Source organism: Pyrgilauda ruficollis, unplaced genomic scaffold (genome assembly GCF_017590135.1).
Source record: "Pyrgilauda ruficollis isolate IOZ18807 unplaced genomic scaffold, ASM1759013v1 scaffold11, whole genome shotgun sequence".
Classification (NCBI taxonomy): Eukaryota; Metazoa; Chordata; class Aves; order Passeriformes; family Passeridae; genus Pyrgilauda; species Pyrgilauda ruficollis.
In genome coordinates this window covers 5543989-5568846 of record NW_024509210.1, presented here as the reverse complement: position 1 = coordinate 5568846, position 24858 = coordinate 5543989, and the positions used below count along the sequence as shown (strand labels likewise).

At 37.7% G+C, this 24858-nt stretch overlaps 1 protein-coding gene across 6 annotated transcripts in view; it reads right to left on the bottom strand.

Moving 5' to 3' along the window:
* LDB3 (LIM domain binding 3) overlaps window positions 1-24858 on the bottom strand; it is a 115402-nt gene that overhangs the window by 76328 nt on the left and 14216 nt on the right. For all 6 annotated transcript variants that reach the window (XM_041475546.1, XM_041475563.1, XM_041475570.1 and 3 more), the window contains exon 3: window positions 1153-1304. In XM_041475546.1, coding sequence (XP_041331480.1) covers window positions 1153-1304 — 152 coding nt within the window. The remainder of the gene's footprint in view (window positions 1-1152; window positions 1305-24858) is intronic.

The following is a 24858-nucleotide window of genomic DNA, read 5'->3' as shown; positions in this document are numbered from 1 at the left end:
AATCAGAAAGGATTTCACCTAACTTTTAAATAAAAAACATTCAGAACAATCTAAATCTTTGCAAAAAAAAATCATAAATATATTTGGAATAACACTATAACTCCAAGTGAAGAAAACAGAAGTTGGAGTGGGTGATAGGATGAGAATTCAACCACATGCATCAAGACAGTGATTTTCTATCTGGACCACTCAAACAGAAACTTAAAGCGATGGGGGAAAATCAGCCACATATTTTACTTTATAGTACCCTGTCCTGTCTTGGAAACTTCATCTAAACTCCTTATTCTTTAGCTATTAGTATGTTCATGACACCGACTATCTCTACTGCACATTCATATATGAGATTCTTTGGTATATTCTCAGAAATTGTACTTCCACATTACAGTCTGCTTTCTGTGCTCATCTTTGCCTGTCCTGTACAAAAATTTTCCTCTTCACAATGCAATAAAATTAGCAGCTACATCTCTTTCTATAATTATGGAGCTTTAAATATTAATGCATTTATTACAGAAATCCTCTGTGCAAGGTTATCTAACTTGAGAACAAGTCTCCTTGGAAGTAACATTAACCAGCAGAAGTTAAAAGACCTATTAACTGCTTTCTTAATGGCAAGCAAATGGTAACTTTTATCACATCTCTATGATAAAACCTGCCCTTTCCATGCCTCCCTTTCCTGCACTTGGGCTACACCTTTCTTATTCAGTCAGATACAGAGCAGACTTTCCAATGCACAGGTGCCAGACCATTAGCCCAAATTCTCACGAGGTTCCTCCCAGGCACTTGTAACACTTCTTCTGTTTGTTGTCTCTAGAACAGTTGTTCATAAATTAGCCAAACTGAACTGGGTTGCCCACATGAGAAGAAACATCACTGTTGGATTCATTTAACAGAAGCTTGAATGGATATGAGATTACACCTGTATTCAGTAGGCTAAATCCCACACAGATACACTCAACCTAATCATTCCATTTCTGTAGGAATCTGTGCTGACTTCTACAAGAATCAGAGCAGATTTTGGCTTTTCATCTCATATCTGTGCCATGAGCACTTCAAATAAATCTAACAGACAGGGATAAAACACTTGCAACCTTCAGTGACAAGTTTCATACATTGTCCTTAGGAACACAACGAGTTAAAGTTATTCCAACATACTTCTGCAGAGTGAGGCTCAGGTTGTGGCTGGCTGATTTGATCTTGTTCTGGGCCTCCAGGTGGGTCATGCTGTCAGTGTTGACTCCATCAATGGCCACGACAAGGTCCCCCTGGTTCATCTGGGACTGTGCTGCCTTGCTGCCAGGGGTGATCTGTGTGGAAAAAGACAAAAGAAAAAGTCTTATCCTGATGAGTCATTCTATATCCAAAACAGCTGAAGAACTTGCCCAGAATTATAGTACAGAATAGATACAGCAAAAAATACACAAATAGATACAACAATAGTTGTATCCGTTATTATATGGGTGAAAAATCAAAACTTACGGCAATTAAACAAATCAAAGTTAACACATGCTTCTGCAAAGGTCCAGGACACCATCTACTTGTTACTTCCATTTTGAGAGTTCAGCACAATGTAGTGGTTCCCTTACCACCTATTATCACTATCTCAAGGGGATAATTATCTCTATACAGCAGCAGTATATAGAGATATTACTCAAAAGCAGAAAATGAATGAACCACTATCCACTGCATGATTTTATTCTATTTTTTCTCCTAAAAGCCATTTTCCCCAAATTAATTCATTTTATTGAGGGGACAGAAAATGAATGTGTGTGAGTGGCCTTGGGCACACTTTGTTTCTTTAATAGCAGGCTTTAGAGGAAATTATTCTACTTAACCTTACCCATATACAACTGCAGCTCCATTACCAACACAAATTACTACATACCCATCTCACCAACTGTTGGACCTCACACTCCAAAGATCAGCACTCTCAGAAATAAGAAACCACAGTGCTGCAACCACAAACCTAACAACTGACACAACAGTCCAAAAGTTCTGTTTGTTCACTGTGGCAACAGATTTTGTTGGCTCCAGTCAGCTTGTGAACTGCATCTTCTCTGAATGGACAGCACCCTGATCTCAATTTTACACAGCCCTCTCAGCTTCTCTATGGATAATACCAGTACAGCACTAAACCAGAAAAGCCTTCACATACCGTCAGCCAGGCAAATTTTAACAAACACACCAGAGCTGTCCTCTCCTTTCAGCACCCAGTACAGAAAGAGCATGGATATAAGCTATAGGTCTTTTTTTTTAGAAATTCACTTCCTTACATTCCTCACTAAAAATCCCAAGGATAATCTAAAGTACTACAACAAAGGCTGCATTCAAAAATTCTGTTCCTTCAGTACAGTGAACATAAAATAAAGATGTGTTTGATTATGAGCCAAAAGTCCCCTGTGAATTCTGCCAGTCTGAAACCATGAAGTCAAATTTCTAGTCACTTATAAATATACTAAAGAAAAAAAACTCCTTCCACAACAATTCCCTAGACTGTTAGCTCATGTGCTTTACTGGCAAAGATGAATAAGCAAAAAAAGGAAAAAGCCCTTTCTTAACACGCTGTTAAAGGTGCTCAGTATTGAGGCCAGAAGTTCAGTTGACAGTGCAGTCTGACAATGGGAAGTGTCAGTTTATTAGAACACTAGCTCTAGTATCAGAGTGCTTGAACACACAGCATCCTGCATACTCAAACTATTTAAAAGCAAAGATTGCTTTGGAATTAGGCACTGTAAGTAATTCCCAGAACTGATTTGACTGAAAGAGACAAGTTTTAATACCTTTTCATTTGAGATCGAAGCAAAGAGTTCTGTGTTTTCTGAGTGAAAGACAGCCACAAATACAATGTTCTCATGCAAGTAGAGCTGACTAATAATGGCAGTACTATTCCCCAATGTATTTTTCTGGTGTTAAGGAATTGAGGGATGGGGGAAATATTCTGAGGTAGTTTCAAAGATAGAGTTCTATCCTGCAATCTAATGCACCCTCACAAGGAAAAAAAAAAAACAAAAAAAAAAAAAAAAAAAAAAAAAAAAAAAAAAAAAAAAAAAAAAAAAAAAAAAAAAAAAAACAACAAACCACAACCAAAACCCAAAAAATTTGTGTTACAAGCATAGCTTTTCTAACCTGTTATACAAACATTAGCTTCTATGCATTTTATTGACTTGCAGTGTGCCAAGTACACAGAATCCAGAAGCCCATAAAGAATATGGATCATTTGTACACCCACATATACTTTTATAGTCACTCAAAGATTCTTCCTTGCTTAGTCCCACAAATATGTTGAGAAATAGAATCTGCAAAAGAACAAAAGGTAAAGAAAGGGCAAACTAAAGCCAAACTCAGACAAATGAGTCAGTAAGGCTTGAATTCATGAAGTAGGAAACTTCTGTCTTTTTCAAATTATCCTTTTAAAAATAAATAATCTTCACACATCACTTTTCTAAGACACCACTTTTAACCTCCTCATGAAACATACATGTTCTTGTCACAGAATATTAACTGTGTGATGCTGGTTCCAAATTCTAGGACACTCCCCCCAATACATGTTTTTCTTGTCAACAACACTGGTTTTTGAACATCAACCCAGTTCCTGAAAGTCAAACATCTGCTGTAATTTGGGTATTCTTACTCAACACATCTATCTCTCCCTCCATTCCCCAGTGATGCCTCTAACAAAATAAACCCAGAGAAGAAGAGCTTCCAGAGACGGGATAACACACTCTAGATCTGGGGCTAGTTTAACACAGCTCTAACACACTGGCTTCCCTCTCACTTGCTCTGACTTTTGCTTTTAGTAGCCCCACAGGAAATTGCTATACCTTAAAATCATGTCACAGCAAGTACAACCCTCCTAGAATGAGAGTCCATTTAGAGGGAGGGGATGGTTGTAATGAGTGACCTAATTTCATTTCTTCTAACAGGATATTTTCTGCCTAATATTTTAGAAAATACGACCTAAATTAAAAAAACATTCATCACAAGAATTTCTCAAACAAAAAAGTCCTCAGTAACTCTGAATTTGTGATTTACATGACTTTCTAACTTTGCAACACTGTTTCTGAGGCAAGGAGCACCATACTGTGAAAGAGAAGGAAACAATCTCAACCATGGCTCAGTCAGTCGCTACCTAAAAAGGAAATGAAAGGGCTTCAACTTCTTCAACTAAGTATAAGGGTAGCAGTATCTGCGGGGGATTCTTTCATACAGTCCTGTTTTTTCAATTCCTATTTCAGGGGACAGCACTCCATTGATGTCACTTTACCTCCAAAAATCAGCTTAGCCTTACTTCACAGACAGCAAGACTCACAAGTATAAAATATCTGATTTATTGTATCTGCAATTCAGACAAGTAGTAGATATCAGGAAAGAATTACTTCTTCTCAAGGTCTTCCCACTGGCTAAAAGCACACTAGATTATTTGGTCCTGTAAAATTTTATATAAATGGCATTATTAAAGACTGGATGCATAATCTGTATGAAACATGAAAATCAAAGTACAAAATTACATGTATTTTAGTTAGAACCTGAGAGACATCTCTGTGAGTGCTCCAAGTGAAAGCACAGCATGCATTTCCAGCAGACATCGAGAGCAGTCAGTAATTGTTGTGAACAAAATACCAGTGTGCACATGGAGACACAGGGCACACAGATCTGAAGTGTCAAGGCACATTCAAGACTATCTTGTTCCCATTTCTAAAGATCCAGCTGAAAGGAATGGAATGCAAAGAGTTTATCTTTTATCTGTTGGTATTTTCCTTTGAAAATCCATCTCTGATCTACTAAAACATTTACTAAATATAAATCACAAGCAGTGAAGAGTTCACTATGTCTTTCCAAAATCTTTGGTAAACATTTTCTATTTTAAAATATTTTTTGAAAATATTTTTGAAGGACTAATGCTAATTAAACCTTAGAATTAGACTGGAAACCCAGATCTGTCTCCATTGCAAATTCTACTTTGCTCTTATCTCAGTCTCTCTTCTATTAACAGAAGTAACAAATTTAGAGAAATATACTATTGTCAAGGATAAATATGCATTTTTCAATTTGACCTCCAATCCTTTTTCCTAAAGCAAATCTCTGGGCAAGTTCCAGACAGAATGATTTCAGAAAACCTTTGTAATAGTCTTAACCCCTTGCTCTGGATTACAACATAGCTCTCAGTTGCTAGGTGCTGTAAATGCTTTTATTTAATGCTACAGCGAGACATTTATCAGAGTTTCAGGGTGCAGCTATTTCTGTCAATTAATTTACAAAATCCAATCCAGAGTAACACCAACAGACCTAATTTTAATAGTAGTTCTTTAGTGCCTCAAGCCCAAGCACAGATTTTATCTTGAAAAACCAAACATCTCACTGCTCTCAGAAAAGCAGAGGAATATGTGCTGCTTCAGAGATGTGAATTTTCAGTCCTCATAAATTTCCTACAAGACAGATATCTGACTTCCAACATCCTCAGCTTAAAGCAAGTTGGCAGGCTGGAAGTATCACATGTTCCTCCCAACACACTACAGAGAATTCTTACTACGCTCTGTTGTGAGCGGATGGGTACACCGGGTGAGTATACAGTACCACAGTAACAGCTGTGCCCTAAAAAAACTCCTCTGCACTGGGTTCACAGTAAATACTACTTAGCAGGAGCTCTGGGAGGCAGCACACGAAGAGCAGCTGCTGCACCACCTTGAGAACTGCACATGCTGCCAGCCAGACCCCCTCAACTCCACTCCAAAGGGAAGAGATAGGGATCAGGCAGCATTTGAGTGGATGAGTGTTCAAATACTAATGAGAATGCTTTACAAACAGGTGGACGGACACAGTTTTCCTACCCCCAAGGAACTCCTAATTTACAAGGCAGACAAAAATACATAGGAAGGCCTACACAAATGAGAAGCTGTTAATACAGCCTGCAGCATTAGCCAGGGCCTCTTTTTCCAGCCCTTGAGCTATGCCTGACTCCATCCTGGCTTCTACCCCAAAATGAACAATTTTCTTCTTCTCATTTAAGAACAACATTTCAGAGAATCAGATATTCACTAGCACTGGAAATGTGCAAAAGCACAGAGAATACCCTCTCCTCTGGAATAGAAGAAATAAAAGAAAATGTTCTTTTCCATAATCAGAAAATCAGAGACTAAAATGTCTCAAGAACATCCCAAGAAAAGGATTGGCCAGAGATGAAGGAACAATATGTTTCCTCTGTGGAGAAGAGAGCATTTAAATCTCTCCCCATTACATTATGTAGTTTTTTTGCACAGAAGATTCCAACAAACTTTCAGAGTCATTCTAAGCTCTAAGGCTCTAAGTACCTGCAAAACTTCCTCTCTTTATACACAGGAGCATGGCCTAGTGAAAGGAGAGACATGCTTTGAGACCTCACCACAGAACAGTTGCTGAATGTCCACATTGAATCTAAGTAGTTACCTCTAGACCAGAGATATCTCTTCCTCTCCCATGATAAGAAATGTTATTGAGGAAATTCTTATTACTTTTTTCCTAAATGAGTCACTTGCCATCCCTGTCCCCACAATGAAAGTGTAAGAGCTCCAAAGGGGAAAAAAAAAGTTTTTTCTTCGAAAACAGAAGGCAATTTTGGACAAGAAAAAATGCAAAGAAAATGAGTAAGACCCACTGGGATAAGTCATCAGGCAGGAAGATATTCACCATTTCATTTGACACAATGCCAGAAGGCACAAAACATAAACAAGGAAAGAAACTGCCTAGATAACCTATACCATAAACCAAGTACCCTATGGCTTACATACCTTTCTGTGTCAGATAGGAGAGCTGAGAAAGACCAGTTAAATGTACAGACAAGACTGTGGGAAACCTGGAACTAATGCCTTTGCATGTATCACTAACCAAACCTGAAAAAAAACTTCAATTTTTCAGCTACTATTTGCCTGAACAGTATGTCTCATTGTTTTCAGTTCACTATTGGGCTTTAATGGCTTTTTTTTTTCTTTTTTTTTCCTTGCTCTCCTTTCTGTTGTGTTTCTTTTGTTGCTTTGGTTCGGCTTTTTCTTTTTGTTTATAATAAGACAACAAGAACTGCCTTAAATGAACACTCATGGCATGTCAGTGCAAAATATGCCAATGACACCTTGAAGAGATTCCATTTACACTAAACAGAGCTGCACTGGCAAGCTGCAAAGACAATCTGAAGTGGCCTCTCAGCTCTGCTTCATCTGTAGCTAGGAAGGGAGATTACAATACATGTGAGAACACCCAAAATAGCTCTAATCTACCTCTCTTGGGTACCAGGAATCACAATGCCACAGCAGCACAGAGATTTTGTGGGATGAACAGTAAAGCACTTACAACTTAGGACACCCTGTGCTGAACTCTGTACTCCAACAGCAGAAGGGCTGGGGACACTCAAACCCACCAGTTTACCTCATTCTCAGGAGTTCCAAGCCAGGCTGGAATGATGCCACCTTGATTAACACCAAAAATTTCCTTTACACTTAACATCACTCACAAGCCTGCCTTTCATGCACAATAGATAGTCTCTTCAAGGAAGAAGACAGACAGATGATAGCTCTTCCTGCCAAGCTAACTAGACTCAGGTGATGAAAATAAGCCAAATGTAAAAGACTTTCAGCTGTGAAATGAAAGGAAGCATATAGGCATGCTTAGGGAATTGCCCTAGGCAAGGCTTTGGGGGATATTTTGAAAGGCAGTGTGAATACACCTGTTCCTATTTGCAAGATCATTTCATTCCCTGCCCCACCTCCATGTTATCTGATGAAAAAATTTTGAATCCTTTGTTAAAAAATAAAGAAAAAACCCCAATATTGTGGACTTTGGAGATTAGCTTGTTAGAAGCGTGACTGCTCTATGTCACACCAACTATACAGATGATAGTATAAGAGTGGATGTGGCTTTTTAATAGGATGTGTTGGTGTAACTAGGCTACACAGCTCTTTATATCATGTATGGTATGACTAACAGTAATATCTCTTCTCCTAGTCTTTATCCAAATGTATCTGTTACAGCTATTCAGTCTGTTCTCAGTTAGCATCACACACTGTGCCAAGGTAGTGTGTGCTGTGTATCTCACAGGAATTAAATGGAAGCAAAGAGGTGAGTCACAAAGTAAGAACTTGATTGTTTTGTTACAACAGGTTTTGAGAACCAAGTGACTGAGTTCTCATTTGGTATCAAGGAGTTCAATAACCTGAATGTCAATCAAAACCAGGAATAAAACTGAGGTGCTGATTCTTAGTATTCTGGCAGCCCCCATGTGTGAGCTGGTCTGTCAGCTTCCACAGGACAACCCCCTGCAGCAAATATACACACAGCTTCCAAGTGCCTGCAGGATCAGAACAGCCAAGTTTCTTCCTAGGTTCTCCATCCCATTCCCTGCTTATCCTTTTCAAATTTGAATTCATTTTAAGGCAGGTGTAAGGTGGGATATTTTTCTGTGTTTTGAGCAGACAGATCTCAGTCATCAATATTGCCTGCTTTATTTTCAGCTTCTTGAATTCTACATTCTGTGCAGCTTTTTAACCTGCTCACAGAAACACAATTTGTCTTGTCTCCCCCTACAACCATTAGCAATAAACTGAGGGGTTTATGTCTTGCTGTTGGCCACTATGGTAAGATTTTCTTTTTTTCAAGTTCATTCTGCTTAATGTATCTCATTGTATGTAACTAAGATTGTGATGCTTTATAATTCTGAAGGGCTTTAGATTGGTCCAGCAACAATGAGGCCTGACTAAAAGGGCATTTGAGACTATACTGAGAGGCTTAGTTTGGCAGTTAGTGCCTTCAGCCACTTCTGATATTAAGCAACTTAAAATAGCTTTGAGCAAGTCCTGAGGTTCTGGCACAGTTATGACTGATGTGTAAATGACTCTTCTGCTCCTGCAGGCAGGCTTGTAAATTAGGGTACTTAGAAAATGGATGCAGGCTTACATTTAAGTGTTCTTTGAATGCATTTGTATGAGTTCTCTTTGTTTCTGGCTACCAAAATACCAGGGGAGTCGTTCTTCCTCTGCTCACTAAAATAAGAGCTGCCAGTTTGACACAGCAAACAGCAGTCCTCTCTCTAGACCAGAAATATTTAGTTCTGAGCTCTGTGCTTCACTTACAGAGGGTAGAACAGCATAGCACACACCAGCTGGCAGCTGTATGAAGGAAAATGAGATGTAAGAGATGTCCACAGTGGCAGAGGTGCTGAATCAAAACTAAATTTGCAGGAACTGCACTTGGTATCATGCCTTTACTTTTGCATCTAAGGCTTTAGGAGGCCATAGTATCCAATGTGAAACTGTTCCAAGTGGAGGCCCCAGCATTAAGCTGTCAGCATACAGCATCAATGCCTCCCTAAACACTTTCTTTATTCACAGGAATAACTGTTTTGTACCTGGAGCATTCATCGAAGCTCTGTGAGAGAATAAACAAAAGCACAGGCTTCAAACTTCAGAGAGTGAAGAATTCTTTTTAAGATCAAAGTGAATAAAACAGAATAGAAGCAAAGTTCCCCTGAGAAAGTGCAATGCCAATTTCTTCTGTAATAGGCTGTTTCACATTTAGTGCATAACACGACATCCCGCCAGGCAGCCCAGCAGGATCCCTGGAAATTTAAAGATGTAGCAAGTAAAACAAAATTTTAACATATTTAACAGGTACATAAACTTTTGGATGTTTCAGGAAGCTAGGAAATTGTAGAGATTGAAGAGGTTTGTTGTACCTGTTAAAATGTAATTACTTAAAACTTTGTTTTCCTAGCAGCGTTCAATTGAACACAGAGAGACCACTTCCCTTGGTAAACCACAGGAACCATGTTTGTTTAACAGGAAATAATCTGAACATACTGACATAATCTCAAATCTAAAAGGGAAATCATGTTATGTTGAAGACTGTTATGTTAACACAACCTGAACATTCAAAAAGGAAGGATCTTGATTTTCCTTATTTTCAAAAATGAAACTATCCCTGAGGAGGAATGTGGCTATTGCTGAGGACAAGGATTTAAATTGATTGATAGTATGATGATGCCAATGCTGGTTTTGGGCATTTTAACCCATTAAAGTATTGGGTACAGCAACCTACAAAGATTTCCCACAGAGAGCTTGCATAATATAAGAACACACATGGACAATTTTATTTGATAAAGAACAAACCAGTGACATGGATGGTTCTGGAAGGTAAAAGCATCTCTCTAGGTGAATTTTACATCTATTAGCTTTAGAATCCTGCCTTGCATGAGTGCAGTATCTTCCCACACATTTTTCAATGGCTTCAGTGCACTGAGCAGTATTAAGCTGACAAGTTCTCAAAAAAAATATTTTCTGTGGGTTTTTTGCAAATAGCATTTTCCATAACTCTCCAATAAAAAAATTATGTAACTTTATAAAGCCTTCCTGTTTACAGACAAAATAAAATAATAGAAATGAATTGTTGTAACATACTGTCTGCACTGTTTGTAGTTAAAAGCTATTTAAGACCCAAAATTTAAAAAAAAAAAAAAAGTCAAATTACTACAATGGAAGAAGTATAATTTATTGAGAAAGATAAACTGATTTTTGGTTCAACTAATAATGTTTGTTTAATTTCTGGTCAGAACGATGTCAGATCAGCTGGCTGTGCTATATACAAAAGTAACCTAGGCTGAGAGTCTTCATTCTCTATAGAGTACTGCTTCATCAGCTCCCCTTCCCAGCCTGCACCACTTTCTAGGGAGAATTGGAAGTAAACATCTTTTACAAAACATTACACACACAAAAAAAAGACATTATGTTATGAAAATTTACCAAGCGTCTTCATTAAACACAATTACTGTTTATGAGCCAAATGTTTATGTACTAAAATATGGTTTTAACAGGAACATCCCGTAAATTTCAGAAGCCATAAGCAGATTTAGAAGAAGGTTATTAAAGAAATTAAAGACCTCAGCTAGTAAATATTTGCCTATGGTGAATGGCTCTTCATTTAAAGTGATCTTGAATTGGAAGATCCAAAAAAATGCCACTCACCTCCACTGCACCATGTCTTCTGTGCTTATGCCCAAGTTTCAGACTGAAACTTGATTCAAAATATCCCAACAACTAGAAGAAAAGCTGTTATTGGGGATATTTCATTCTAGAGAAAGGCAGGAGTCTGTCATCTCACAATTCTTAATTCAGCAGAGCATGTGGAGCCTTAGTTATCTTTGGATAAGGTACTGGCTTTCTTCTTGTATTTTCTGCAGCCTTGTTTGGGCTGACATGTTTTGAATTCCTCATGCAGTTACCCAGCACAGGTGTGTGTGGAAGGGGATTCCAACTTGCAAAGCCTATGATCATAACTAGCACTTGAAAAAAGGTATTAAGGCAGGAAGAGAAGCCTGATCAGAGTTTCCTCTCCAGCTGGCATCCTGTTATGGACAGCCCTTCCCCTTCTGTGCTGCTCACCCTGCTGATTAACAGGTGAGGGTTAGAAAGCTTTCAGTCTCATTGGGAATGTTAAGACATATCCCATCATAATACATTCTTCAACTTTATTTTGTGCTATATTCCAGAGACTCAATTGAAAACATCCATCCTTTCAGTTACAGACAGCAAAGTGGGCATCCATCAACTGTGAATGAACACTTTCTGCCAAACCAAAAGGCCCCTGCAAAAACCATCCTGCAGATCTCCCTGTGGTTCTGATACTGCTGGTTAGTGGCACTTTTACCTGTTAACTTGGGGACCAACATTTTTGCCAATTTGTTTTTGGGTATTCTGCTTCTTTCCTGTTTTATCTCATCTAGATTTGGTATACACCACTTACTGGTGTAAGCAGCAACAAGACAGGGCAGTGTTTTTCTTCCAGAGCACATATGTTTAAATGGAGTGCTTCAAGAAAGGCCTTAATGATGCTGACCACATATGTTCCCCCAACTCTCACTCCTCTGTACATTCCTATTTCTTTCAGGTGACTACCTGTACTTGGAAACATCAAGTTATTTCTAGCAGTTTGGTAGCACAATCAATGCTTTAGGAACTTAGTGTGAGTATTCCAAAATGGGTTAAACATTCATATCTAATAAATATTCTTAGGTAACAAAAGTTAGGAGCATAAATTATGTGAAAAACATCATTAGCCTGCTTGGGGTACTTAACTAGGCTTCAGAGAGAAGAATATGCTTCTGATTCTTAGTTTAAGATATGCCTTCATGCTCAGTTCAGAACATAGCTCCTTAAGGATCATCAGGCTGTGTAACTTACGCAGAAGTAACAGAATTAATCTGCAGGGTGCCTCACTCCCATTTCAAAGTTGTACTTTTATCTTCAATATCTTTTATAAGTGCAGGCATTTTTCTCTGCGCTGCAAGCAGAGGCTGTAATGAGCTCTATACCTAGTCACAATGAGTTTCTAAACTCTGCTTGTCCAAATTAGAAATTTTCCTCTCCTGTTCCAGAGTAAACATGCTAATTATGATAATCTGGTTGTGTATTTTGTTAAGGAATAAATGTTCACAGGACATCTATTTAAATCCATGGAAGGAATGCAATCAAGTTCAGAATTTGCCTTAACAGTATTTTCCTTGGCTACATTAGACACTGACTCCTGCAATGGAGCATGTCAAAATAATTGGTTTGGAAGAGGCAGCAAGAAAGTTGTCATTTGACCAAGAAAGAATTTCAGAAGGTCTAAGGTAGTCTGCCTTTCTGTGTCCAGTTTGTCTTTTTCCCTTTATTTGGCACCAAACAAACTGCTGAACAATGAATTGTATAGATGAGAAAATATGACCGTTACTTTAACAGGGATTCCTGCTGCTAGTGGAACCATTATTTGCTTGATACAAATGAGGAATGAAAGGAACACAGAAAAAAAAGTTAACCCTCCACTTTGATGTCAAACGAGGACTTAGTTAAACTGCAGGACAATGAGCTTCATCACTGTATTTTGTCATCAAACAAACATCTGAAAGACTAAATTAAAGTGACATTTTGGATCGCATAAAGAAAAAAATTACTATAAAGCAGATTGATGTATTCCCTAATACCAGCATGCAAATCTCAGATTCAGCCGCTATTATGACTGATGGAATTATGAAAGTTCTATGTTCTAAGCAGTTACATTTGCAGCAGTATTTTTCAGAGCTGTACACCCACACGGAAACAAAGTTTGTAGGCATTTTTAAGCTTTATTATGTTGTCAGAGTTTGATCCTGGCCACCCTCTCTAGTTTCATTTTTTATGGTTTCCTTTTTTTCTTACATCCTTCTTCCTCTTACAACATCTTGTTCAGTAACTTTGCTTAGTTTCATTAATCATGTTTGCAGAGAAAATATTTTAAAACTGTCAGTGCTGGATGGGATCAACATCAATGCTGTAACAACTGCAGTGGCAGCAGAAAACATTTCTCAAAGTGAATATGCAGCTATTTAACAAACAGGAGGCTTTTACTTCAGACACCAGGAAGCGGAAATAAATGAAAATTAGGAATGCTTGGATGGTTATTGGACAGCTGGGAAGATTCCAGGGGCAGACAAAAGTGCCAAATGGAGCCATATTAATAATCTCTCTTTATCCTAGGATGGGTCTTCTATTTATAGAATTATACAGCTCTTGAAGAAATGATAAGATTGCACACGTAAATGATACAGGAGCAACACATGAATTTTACATGAAACTGCCTAATAAAATCCAAAGATGCTCCCAAAATTTTAGTAGACCTGTTTTAAATAGTACCATATATTATGTCCATCTGGTTGTCTCAGCTGGTGACAGGCATTTTCTTCTGAATGGCGTGCCCCCCTGCATTTCTGTATTATTTTCAGGATTGAGAGAAATTCACCCTCTACCTTCTGCTCACACTTTTCATCTATCTCCCACATAAAATCCTTAGAAAAGACCTCCTCAATTCCAGATCATACTAGTCAATCTTCTGGGTCATATCCAGTCCAGCACACATTCAAGTGAAAGCAATTTCACACAGTTACCTCCTATTCCATATCAAGAAAGCAACTATTTCATGTCATTATTCTTCAACAGCTATCCAAAGTAAGAACTAGAAAAAGACTCCTACTATTCTGTCTTGCATTAAGACTAAAGTAATTTTATTAGGAATGTTATGATGTTCATGCCTGAACATTCACTACTAGAAACAGCATTTTAACTGCAAAATTTGATCAAATAGGAGAGACTCACAAGGCTGCAGAGGAAAATATGAAGCATAGACAGTAGCTGATATCAAAGCTATATGCATCAACTACTCAGGGAAAACATACAAGTAAGCTTAGATTCACCTAGTAGTCCTCTTTGACATGGGACACACCAGGAATTGGAGGAAATTCTCTGGTTTTAAACAGTGAGTAATCAAATACTCTTCCACACACTTCGAGTACTGAGTGTAACGGGGCCCAGACCTTCCCTGGCTCTGTACTTCAGGGTAATACAAGTATGGAAAATGAAGAATCAGTATCTTTCACAGTGACAAAGAAAACATCAAACAAGATTTCAAGCAAATGACACAGGAGACTGGTATAAACAAATAATCTAGGCATTCAAATGAGTTCCTTAAAAAATATAAACAGGAAAAAAAGAAGAGAATCTGAGACATAAGAGAAAACTTATTTTACAAGTTTCTTGATATGTCAGAGAAGAACAAGATATTCTCCACTTCAAAACATCTAATATTATCTCATCTGCTGCTCTCTGTGAATACCACAGACAAAGAGAACCGATATGAATATATGGATTTCAAGATCTATGCTACTTTGCTCTGCAGTCTAGGTAATAATTCTAGCATCTGTTGCAGCCTCTGTGAACAGATTTACATTGACAGTGCAGAGGTAAAAGCTCCACAGACAATAAGGTGTTGGTCAAGTCTCTCTGAAGGCCCCTTATCCTTTTTTATCATGCATGACCCTGTAAGAATGTGCAATGCAATCATCCAGAGGGAAAAAAAGCACTAGGCTGTCAAGCTAAGCTTTTGTTGGCTGCAACTCAGATATGACACAAAGTCATGACCATCTTATGTAAAAATTGATAAGAAGGCTGTGTGCTGTTTATGGTATAACAGTGTGTAATTAAAAAGCCTTGTGCTTTTATCAGTGAGTACATTGATAATCAACTCTCAGGAAAAAAAAAAACCAAACCAACACAACAAAACAAAACAAAGCAAAAAACAGAATTGAGAACTGCAAATGTGAATATCCAAAGTCATTAAATCCTTCTAAAGAAGGAAGGACAAAAAACTGCTCTAAGATTAGCAGCTTTTGAAACTGCATTATTACAAGTACCTTCCCCAAGTAAGATGTGAATAAAGCTGCTGTGAAAGTTAATGAGTCAAGGAGTCTCATGCAGGAAATTAACTCCATTGTGCACATTCTTCCTGTGACCCCACCCCATTTGTTTTGCGGAACCAGAGAGCTTTTTCTGTCCTGACAACACACTAGAAATAAAACTTCAGTAGAGCAAAAATATTACGGTCCCAGCTCCCCATTACTTTGCACAAATTTATTCTCTTCAGTGCAAATGCAACTATTTCAGTTCCTCTGTTAATTGCTTTGCACTACAAATGCCTTCATAACTGCCAGGCAATGGTAAATCAGAGTGTTCATTTTCACCTCAGGCATGACATCAATGATTTTGTTTTAAATCACATTCAGAAAATGTAACTTGAATTTACAATAAAGTTCTAAAAGCTCTTTTATTCCCTCTATAGTTTTATGTTCATGTTGGTTTTAGGAGTATGGAAGTAAAATTAAGGACGGCAGGCAGCCTGATGCTCCTATCCCAAAAAGCAACCTCCCTGCTTTTCTTATCAAAGTAAGAACTTATAAGTCCAATTCACCCTTACATCTGGGAGCCCTCTCTAATGACTATGGCCAGGGCCAGAGCAAATACTTCACAAAAGAGATTCACATATAACTTGCCATTTTGCAAAGTCAATGTGTAATGACTTTTTGTACCAGAGTCATCTTCTGCTCCAGTGTAGACACTCAAAGCACGCTATCTTTGCAACTTTTGAATGACATATAAGCTTAAATCATAGAAATTAAAGTTTGAAGTTGCCTGTGTTGGCAGAATGCAGACAACCAGCCCATGTTAGTGACAGAAGGTCAGAAAAATCCTCCACAGAATCAAAAGGATCTGTCTACATTTGTCTGCAGTTAAGCATCTTCTTGTCATGACAAACCTATGGAGCACAGAGATCCATTTAAAAAATATATACATATAATGAATGTAGGAGAGACTGGATTTCAGAGTTATACACTTATCCCACTGGGAAGAAAGGATGACTACAGAACCTTCTGAAGTAAACGTGAATTAATACTAAGAAAATAACTTTTATTCCTCTTAAAACCTTTCACTCCCTTTCTAGCTTTCTGTAATAAATAGAACAATCAACTGGGAAACATAATCCATGTGTAGATAATGCACATGCTCAAATACAGTCACAATATGTTAATATGCCAAAAACCTGATGAATCTGTATGTTTTTGCATAAGCTATAGACAAATATTTATGAATGCATAGTGCATATATTTCCATAGTGGACAGTTATATTATAACATACCATTTTGTTAACCCACCATCTAAACTCTGTTGGTATTGATAATGGAAAAGTTTATTTTTAATATAAATTTGTATCTGAAACTATGATAATATTTTCAATATTTAGTAATACAGATTGATGTTCAGTACATCAGCACTTACCAATATATTGACTGTCCTAAGTGTATTTTTAGAAGTGGAGTTTATTTGTCACATAAATTGTTTTTCCTTGTTAAAAAGTAGCCCTCTAGGTGGCCTGTGCTTTTATACACGGCCCTGTTCATGAAGGACACTAATCCATATTATTACATGTACTAAATGCCAATTAATTCTACTTTATGAGTTATGATAAATGGTTATTTTAGGGTGGAGCTATACATTTTCCAAAGGGTCTTTATCACAGCTATGTTGACAGGACTTTAAGTATGGTGGTATGCTTAGTACTCCCCTGAAGTAGCTGAAGTATGTGCCACAGCAGGTGCCACAAGCAGAACATAGATTTGCTTTGACATTAAAACACAGGGTATAGAAAGAGTGCAGGGTTGTTTGATGGATTTATAAAAGCATATGTTGTGAATGGTTTGGAGAAGTGGAGCCTTCAAGGTACAGCATTAGAGTCAAAGCTAACTCAATTTAAAGAAATCCTGCCTTGTCATGGCAACAGTTCTTTGTACTTCATGATTGTCAGGACATCTGTCATTAAAGAAACATTTTGCCACCTCTAAGGAAAAGCTCACTGAAGTGTAATCTCCTGGGGACATTAAGACCAAACTATTAAAACATACTCTTTGAGCTTTAAGGGATACATTTCCACCAAAGAACTGTTAAAATTATGCTTGAGTCTGTTTTACAAAATAGAAAACATGGTTTACATTTCTTTCCCATTTTTGACCATGCCCTCTTTGTAAAAACTTAAATCTTGAAATTTTTGCACCAACTCCCAGTGTCACAGGATGTTGGTAGTCAATGTAGTTCTAGCCCTTCAGGGACAATGTGGCATAGAAGGTGACAATTTTTACCAAAGGATCTCTCTGATCTATGACTTTATGCCCCCAGCCTAGAGTGACCAATTCACTCCCACAAAGCAGGAGCTGGCAAGCTCCTCCTCATTAGCCATAGTTAATCCTCTCTGCCAACACTCACACACTTCTTGCAGCCATGAGACAACGTTTGCTCCTCTGCATTTCACAATCAATTGAAAATGTCACTGTGGTTGTGATCTCGCCAAAGCTTTTCCCATAAAAATTTTTTCACATTACCTTGTACTTTTGGCCTTTGCAATGTCATTCTACAAAGACATTGATTATTCCTTTACTAATATACAATAATAGTATAGTATTTAGTTTTAATTTTCTTGATCCATCTACAAAATCAATTTTTGCTTTCTGTATGAATTAAGGTCACAGATAACTTGCAAAAATTAAGTCAAATATCTAACCAGTCTGCTTGATAGTCAGTTGATGGATTTGAGTGCCAAAACTGCAACTAAAATTAAAGATCTGTAAAAAATAATGGAATCATCCCAACTACCACTAGGAAAGCAGCCCAGGCAGTGCATACATTTCCTAGATTAGTCCTAAAATATTTACAGAGCCATAAAACCTCAACCTTACTCGTAATTAAAGAAGCCAGAGCTAGATTCCCAGATATTTTAAAAAAATAATTACATTCTACAGTGGTCAGTTTCCTTAATGGAGTTATATTCGTTTATTCCAGCTAAAAATATTGCCCTTATCTTAGTGAGTGTAGAATTTCTCTTACAGATGGATTTTAACATTATGTTAAATAGTATGTTTTCCAAGCTCTTTTTATACACAAGTGATTGAGAATAGTGGAATTATCCTTCAACTCAGAAGGCTCTCTTGACAAATATATTCCCCTGTAACTTCATAGAACCAGTGGAATTATACCAGGAATAAATCTGTTCCAGTATCTTCAGTTACTCTATTTGGAAAGCAGTCATTTGCCTGACCTTCAGTGCAATGCTAAAAACAGAGTTTGTCTGTCATCAAGAGCCAGTGAGATTTCAGATAAAACAGAATCATGGCTCCTGCAATGAAATTCCAGGAGTGTCCATCAAAGGCTTGCCAACAATAGCATCTCACTCAGTCAAGACTTTCATACTTTGATAAAACTGGGGGAAAGGGGGAAGAGGGGATTTGACATTGGGAATTGGCCATGTCACAGCAACTTAGGCCTCACTCTCAACTATAAAATCCAAACGAATTCCTTAATTATATTCTACTAAAACTTTTATGAAGTGAACAACTTTGGTTCTTTAAAGGTCCAATAATTTCTCACTCCATTGACAATTTACCCTTTGGGTTTTTTTAGTTGACTGTGAGGGATTTTTTACCTCTCTGGGGGAACATTCCTTCCAACTACCAGCACCACAATGTATTTAAAATAATGTATAAAGCAACAAAAAATGAATCAGGTCTGTTCTAAACATCAGAGTAAATATTGTGAAGTGGAAGCAGGACATCCTTGTTTAAATTACAATAGATTAATCTTGTGTTCACTAGACTAAAAGGACTGTTCTAGAAGGACAATTGCCAGGCAAGATTTCAAACTTCTTCCTTACGGTCCCATGTCAGTATATAAGTTTAAAGTGCTCTCTCTTCTGTCAAACTGGCATTTGCCTTGACATTACTTAACCCAAACTTAAATCTCAAAATACCATCCCAGTCCTAGCAGAAAATTGCCCAATGCTTTGATAGTGACAGATGCCAATAGAAAACATTACCAGCCATTGCCACATGCAGCTTAGATATCCATCAGTACATACAATGCTTGCTCACTATCTCACTATCTTGGAATATATGCTTACATTTCTAGTATTTGCACAGTTTGCTCAGTCTTGTAGTTCCCTTGGTTTCTACTTTGAGTATATAAGCAGTTATATATTGTTGAGACTATGGATAACAGTGGGTTGGAGTGAAGCCAACAGGATATCACGTAACATGGTCTTCTCCTCTCCCAAAATGGACAATGTATATTTTAATAAAAAAATAAAGTCCTGTCCTGGTCTCTCGTGCTGGTCTTTGCAATGAAAATTAACCATAAAAAAACAGATTAGGGAGATGTCAGAGGTAAGAATGGTAAGGAAAAAGACAATTCAAGACAATATCAAAGATCACAGAAGTGAAAGATGTATTTCAATGTTAAGAGGACGTTAAAATTCATATTATCAATTTTTAAGTGCAACTTCTAGACAGCTCTTCTTCAACATGACGCCACAGCACTCTCTGTTACATTATCTAATTGAATTGAGGACTATCACAGTGCAACCTCCTTGCATTACAAAGTGACACAAGTCACCAGAGGTAAGGAGGAAAGTGTCAAGAGGCACAACCAACCAATGGCTATTTGTCCTAGGAATGAAGCTGCACAAAAAGTAAAAAGATACCATCAAAACAGCCTGGATTTTACTTATTCTGGGATGAAAGCAAGGCAAACTGGGCAAAAAGTAAGTAATGGTGTGACAAATGGCAGAGAAAAGATATATGTATATATATACACACATATATGTAATCAGGAATATCTGTTCATCATGGGTGTTAAAGAAAAAAAAGAGAGTGGCTTCCATAGGCCATTAGCATCCAAAGATAAATACACAGGTCCCAAGCAGTAGACACTCAGTAGGGAAAATAGGGAGAACACCTTTTTTGTTCCAAGTAAAAATGAGCTCAACTAAAAATCTACTAAGGACATTGCAAATCACTGCCTTTTTCATCTGTTCTCAGGATTTGATATCTTTCTACAAAAACATGCTTTTACTTTATTATTTGTTGTTGTTGTTAACAGATAAACCTAGGAACATCGAGATGTTAATTATTATGACTTTACTCAATAAATAGCTGGAAATATTCAAATAAATACTAAGAAACAATTAGATGTTTCAAATTCACCTCTTCAAGGAGGTCACCATAATCTCTTTTAAGGTGACAATTACAATTTAGCCAGAAAAAAACTTCTCTCCTGACACAATGAGAAAATGAATTTTTACTGAGTATTCCATTATTGTCATTGCTGCAATGGTGAGAAGATATGAACAGGTTCAAAAAATGGCATGTGCCCTTTATTTAAAAAAAAAAACAAACTTGGGCAATTTGGAGGCTTTTATTAAATAGCTCCTGATCCCTATTTTGCTATGGGAAAATTGCATTGTCTGCAGTGGAAAAGGATAATATTTTAGAGAGTATTTTCTAAACATTTCTCTTCACAGCATTAGTGTATCCAAGGGCAGTAATACACTGGTGTGGATGTGTGGCACAAATAGCCTCAGACAGTAGCCAAGATGCTTTATGGGAAGACTGAAACTAAAGACTTGTGGCATCCAGGTCAGAACATTCACTGTGGATGTTCTAAAATTACACACCAGAGAGGAAAGTTTATTCCTACCTAAACCCTTTATCTACACATTGAACCAAGAGGCTTAACAACCAACTACATGGTGAGAGCTCTTTCCTGGCCTCCTAAGCTTGGAGATGCATTTAATATCGGAACCCAATCCAATCTCTGCAAAACCAGTGGAGGAGGATCAAGACTTAATGGAGACAAAAGAAGTAATACTATTTACAAGTCCTCTTAACAATACTTCCCTCAGAAAAAATTAATTAAAGGTCCAGTTAATAAGGCAAATAAGGGCTAAATTATAATAAAACTACTTTGTACTGCTTTCTAGTCTATAAAGAGCTTTAATAAAATAAAATTTAGAGACCAAATTAAGCATTTGAGCTAAATACTCAGAGTTGCAAGAAATAAAGACATCTACCCATATCATCACATGGCATGAAACTCAGATCCAGCCTGGAATTCTTTCCCTATGAGAAAGATCAACATTTCACACTGTACTTATAAAATGTAATACTGTACAAGAGAGTGTCCTGCCTCCTTTCCAGGTTGTCTTTAGGACACATGAACTCCAGGGACTCGTGGGTGGAATGTATATAAGATCTTATTGCAGCTGCTGGTACTGCATCTGTTCATGGGATAAATAAAGCAGCTAAATTCTAGTTTTGGTTTCATACACTGCCAGTCCCTTGACATGCACAGAAATTATATACCACCTCCTCATCTTGTCAATCACACTGCAAATAATGTCTTCAATATTGTGGAAGGGATGATGAGTTCTTTTTGCTAGGAAGGTTCCCACAAGCTGGGATAACCTCCAAGACAAGTTACACACACTGGAAAAAAACCTAAAGCACTTAATTTTCTTCCAGAGTAACCTGTTCATGTAAATTATCAATCTTTAGACTTTTTCTCATTCTTCCTAGGGAAGAATTGGGTCTAGAAAAAACTGATGTGAAATGAAAACTGAACTAATTCACTAATTATCTAGACCTTCAAAAAAGTTTTTTCTGTTTTGTTTCCCTTCACCACCATTTAATCCCCATGTTTTGGCATGTGGAATTTATGGAAATATTCTCAATTACTATCAGCTTATAATTTATATATATATATATATATATATATATATATATAAAAGAATATTAATGTGGTTTACTATCTATGCTCAGCATATTTTCTTCAAAGAAAAAGTTGGAGATTACGATCTAAGATGCTACTTTGCGGAGTGAGGAACCGCTGCTATGAAGAAAATTAAGCACAGATATGTAAGGAAAGGGAATTGCTGCTGAGCAGGACAAATCTATATTTTTGTGAACCATGGGACCATAGGATGTGTGGCTGTAGAAGGAGTAAAGTCTCTTCCAGGAATCTCAGTGAAGATGCACTCTATTGTCAACACAGAAGTGATATTGGTAATATTTGCAGCTTGGGTTCCTTAACAGAGGCTAGAGAAGACTATTTAATACAGCAACACATGTAATCAGAGAAACAGGAAACCCCCCAGCTTTACACAGAGCAGCCATGAACTTCCATGTGGCGCCATATTTAGCCAGCTCCTTTCTGCACATTCCTGCACTGTCCCTTCATGGCTCTATAGGACATGATAACACCTTTTGTAGGGTCTAAGTCTTTCACTTCCCAAATGCAGTCTTCATCTTTTTGCTCCTCTACTCTAAGTGCACTTAATCTGAACAGCATCCAAAGCTGGAACAAAGGAAGGATAGCACATGCTGGAGAGGCAGGTAATGAGGCAAGGGAAAGAGGTCACATAAGCACTCCAGGCATATGGAAGGAGGAGACAGCAGAGAACAATCTCACATGGAGTGACAATTAATGGCAAGAGCCATCAGTACTTGTCCTTGCATCTGGCTGCTACAGCTGAGGCACACAGCTCTCAAGGGTGGGATAAAGCCTCCCTCAAAAGAGAGGAGGAGAGCTCAAAAGAGAGGAATACTCAGGGGTGAAACAGCCAAACAATTCAGGCACCTCAATGATCTGTTCACCCTTCCCATGAGGTACCAACAGTCTGATACCTGCAACTCTGTGTACTCAGCCTGGACTACTGAGAACTATATGGCAAACCAGCAGGTGTTTCAATTTTAGAAGTGTTGCCCTGAAAAGAAGCAGTACCAAGCAGTGGGCAATCAAACAGGGAAGAGATTGCAGTTCAGGTAGATGTGGTTTGCTGCTGTCCGCACAACTGATGATGCTTGCAGACTGCTGACCACTTCTTGTCATGAAGAAAGCAAAGCACACATGTAATAGAAAGATCCTCATCCACCCACCCCTACAGTTGACAGAAGGATTAAAGGATTTCATCTTGCATAATTTGTTAGTTAATTAAAGCAAAACGATGAGATAACAATCTTTTAGACAGGAAAGGAATTTTGATGGTAGGTTAGTTTACAACTCTTGTAAAAAAAAAAAATCAGCAGAAAGACTAATCATTTTTTCCTACAATAATTAACCTTAGCCATTGCTCATGAAAAAGGCCATCTTACTTTGAATTTTTATTTTTTAAACACCTGCCATAGTACCAACTGCCCTTAGCCATTTTTGAACCAGCTATGATTAGGTAAGGAGAGAATGCTGACATTCTCAAATAGAACAGGATGGTCCCAGTGACCCCCAGGATCAAGAAAAGGCAGCCCAAATTCACCCTAATACCAGGGCATTCAGATTTGGCACTATGTACCAGAATCTGGAGTTACATGTGGTATTTTTGGAGTTTTGGATAAGATGTCCCATTCCAAAAGCTTGAGGTAAACGTAGCATTAGTTCCAATTCAAAATAGCTTCCTAAGTTACTGGATGCTTTAAATATAGCATGAGAGATCCACAGAGGCTTCTCAAGAGTGTGCACAGCACCCTAGCCAGGTATAGTAAGTATTACAATGCATTGCAAATATTTTTATTCATGCCACAAAGACTAATTGTCACTAATGCTGGCTTCAAACTGAGAGCCCATAAATTGTTTAAAGTAAGCATGTGCCCTTAAGCCCGCTACTTTTAAAAGGAATAAGGGTTTATGTCTCTATTAGGTATGGCTCAGCAAGAGAGGCATGGAGCCAAAATAGCCCAGAAGCTGGAATTTGGACTCTGAGTAAGGGAAAGGTGGGAATAGGGTGAGACCATGTGAAAGGCTGTGTTCCTCCTAATCCTCAGCTGCCATTGCTACAAATCAAGTGTATTTGGAAGGATTTTGGAGAAAGGTTAAAACCTATTTATGCACTGTGTCCAGGCACTGAACACCTGTGACATGGATGATCACAACACCAGCTACGCACGTGGGATGTGCAGAAAGTAACTCTACCCACGTCAGGGGATTTGCTTTAAGACATTTGGCCCATTTCATCTCCCTAAAAGAAGAGCAAGACCTCACTGATGTTTTGGGAAAATGGCTGCTCACCACCACTACCAAAGAGTTCCTTGTAGGAAGCCCATTCAAGATATTATCTGGAGCCATTTGTAAGCCGCAAATTAATTTTTTGAGGGTACCCAATTACCCTCTATTTATTGTGTGCTTTTTCTCCTGTAAAACTCTTAGAAGAACACAAACAGCTTTACATTTGGGGAAATATTATACTCTTCATGGATCTGAAGTCAAGAGATTTTAGAACTGTCCCCAAAGGATACCCAACAGTAAGGCTGACCTAAGCCTCAGGGCCAGCTTTATGTGACCAAAGTTTTATTTCTTTTACAACCTGAGTTTTATGATAGTAGATAAAATACTTAAAAAAAAATCAAATTCTATGCAACACATTTTGACTGGTGACACCTGTTAGCTTTTAAATATATAATGTGACTTATAGGTCAACACAATCTGCCTTAACAGCACATTTATTGAGATCCTTGTCCTCACTCTGTACCAGCAAAAATAAAATTCTTTATGAATTAATGAATGACATTTATTAAATATCATAACATACTTCTACCAAATTAGTATTTAGGAGTTTAGACAGCTGTAACAGAAAGCCTATTTGGATATTTTGTTCTCAGGTAACCTTTTTATTAAGGATTTAATTACA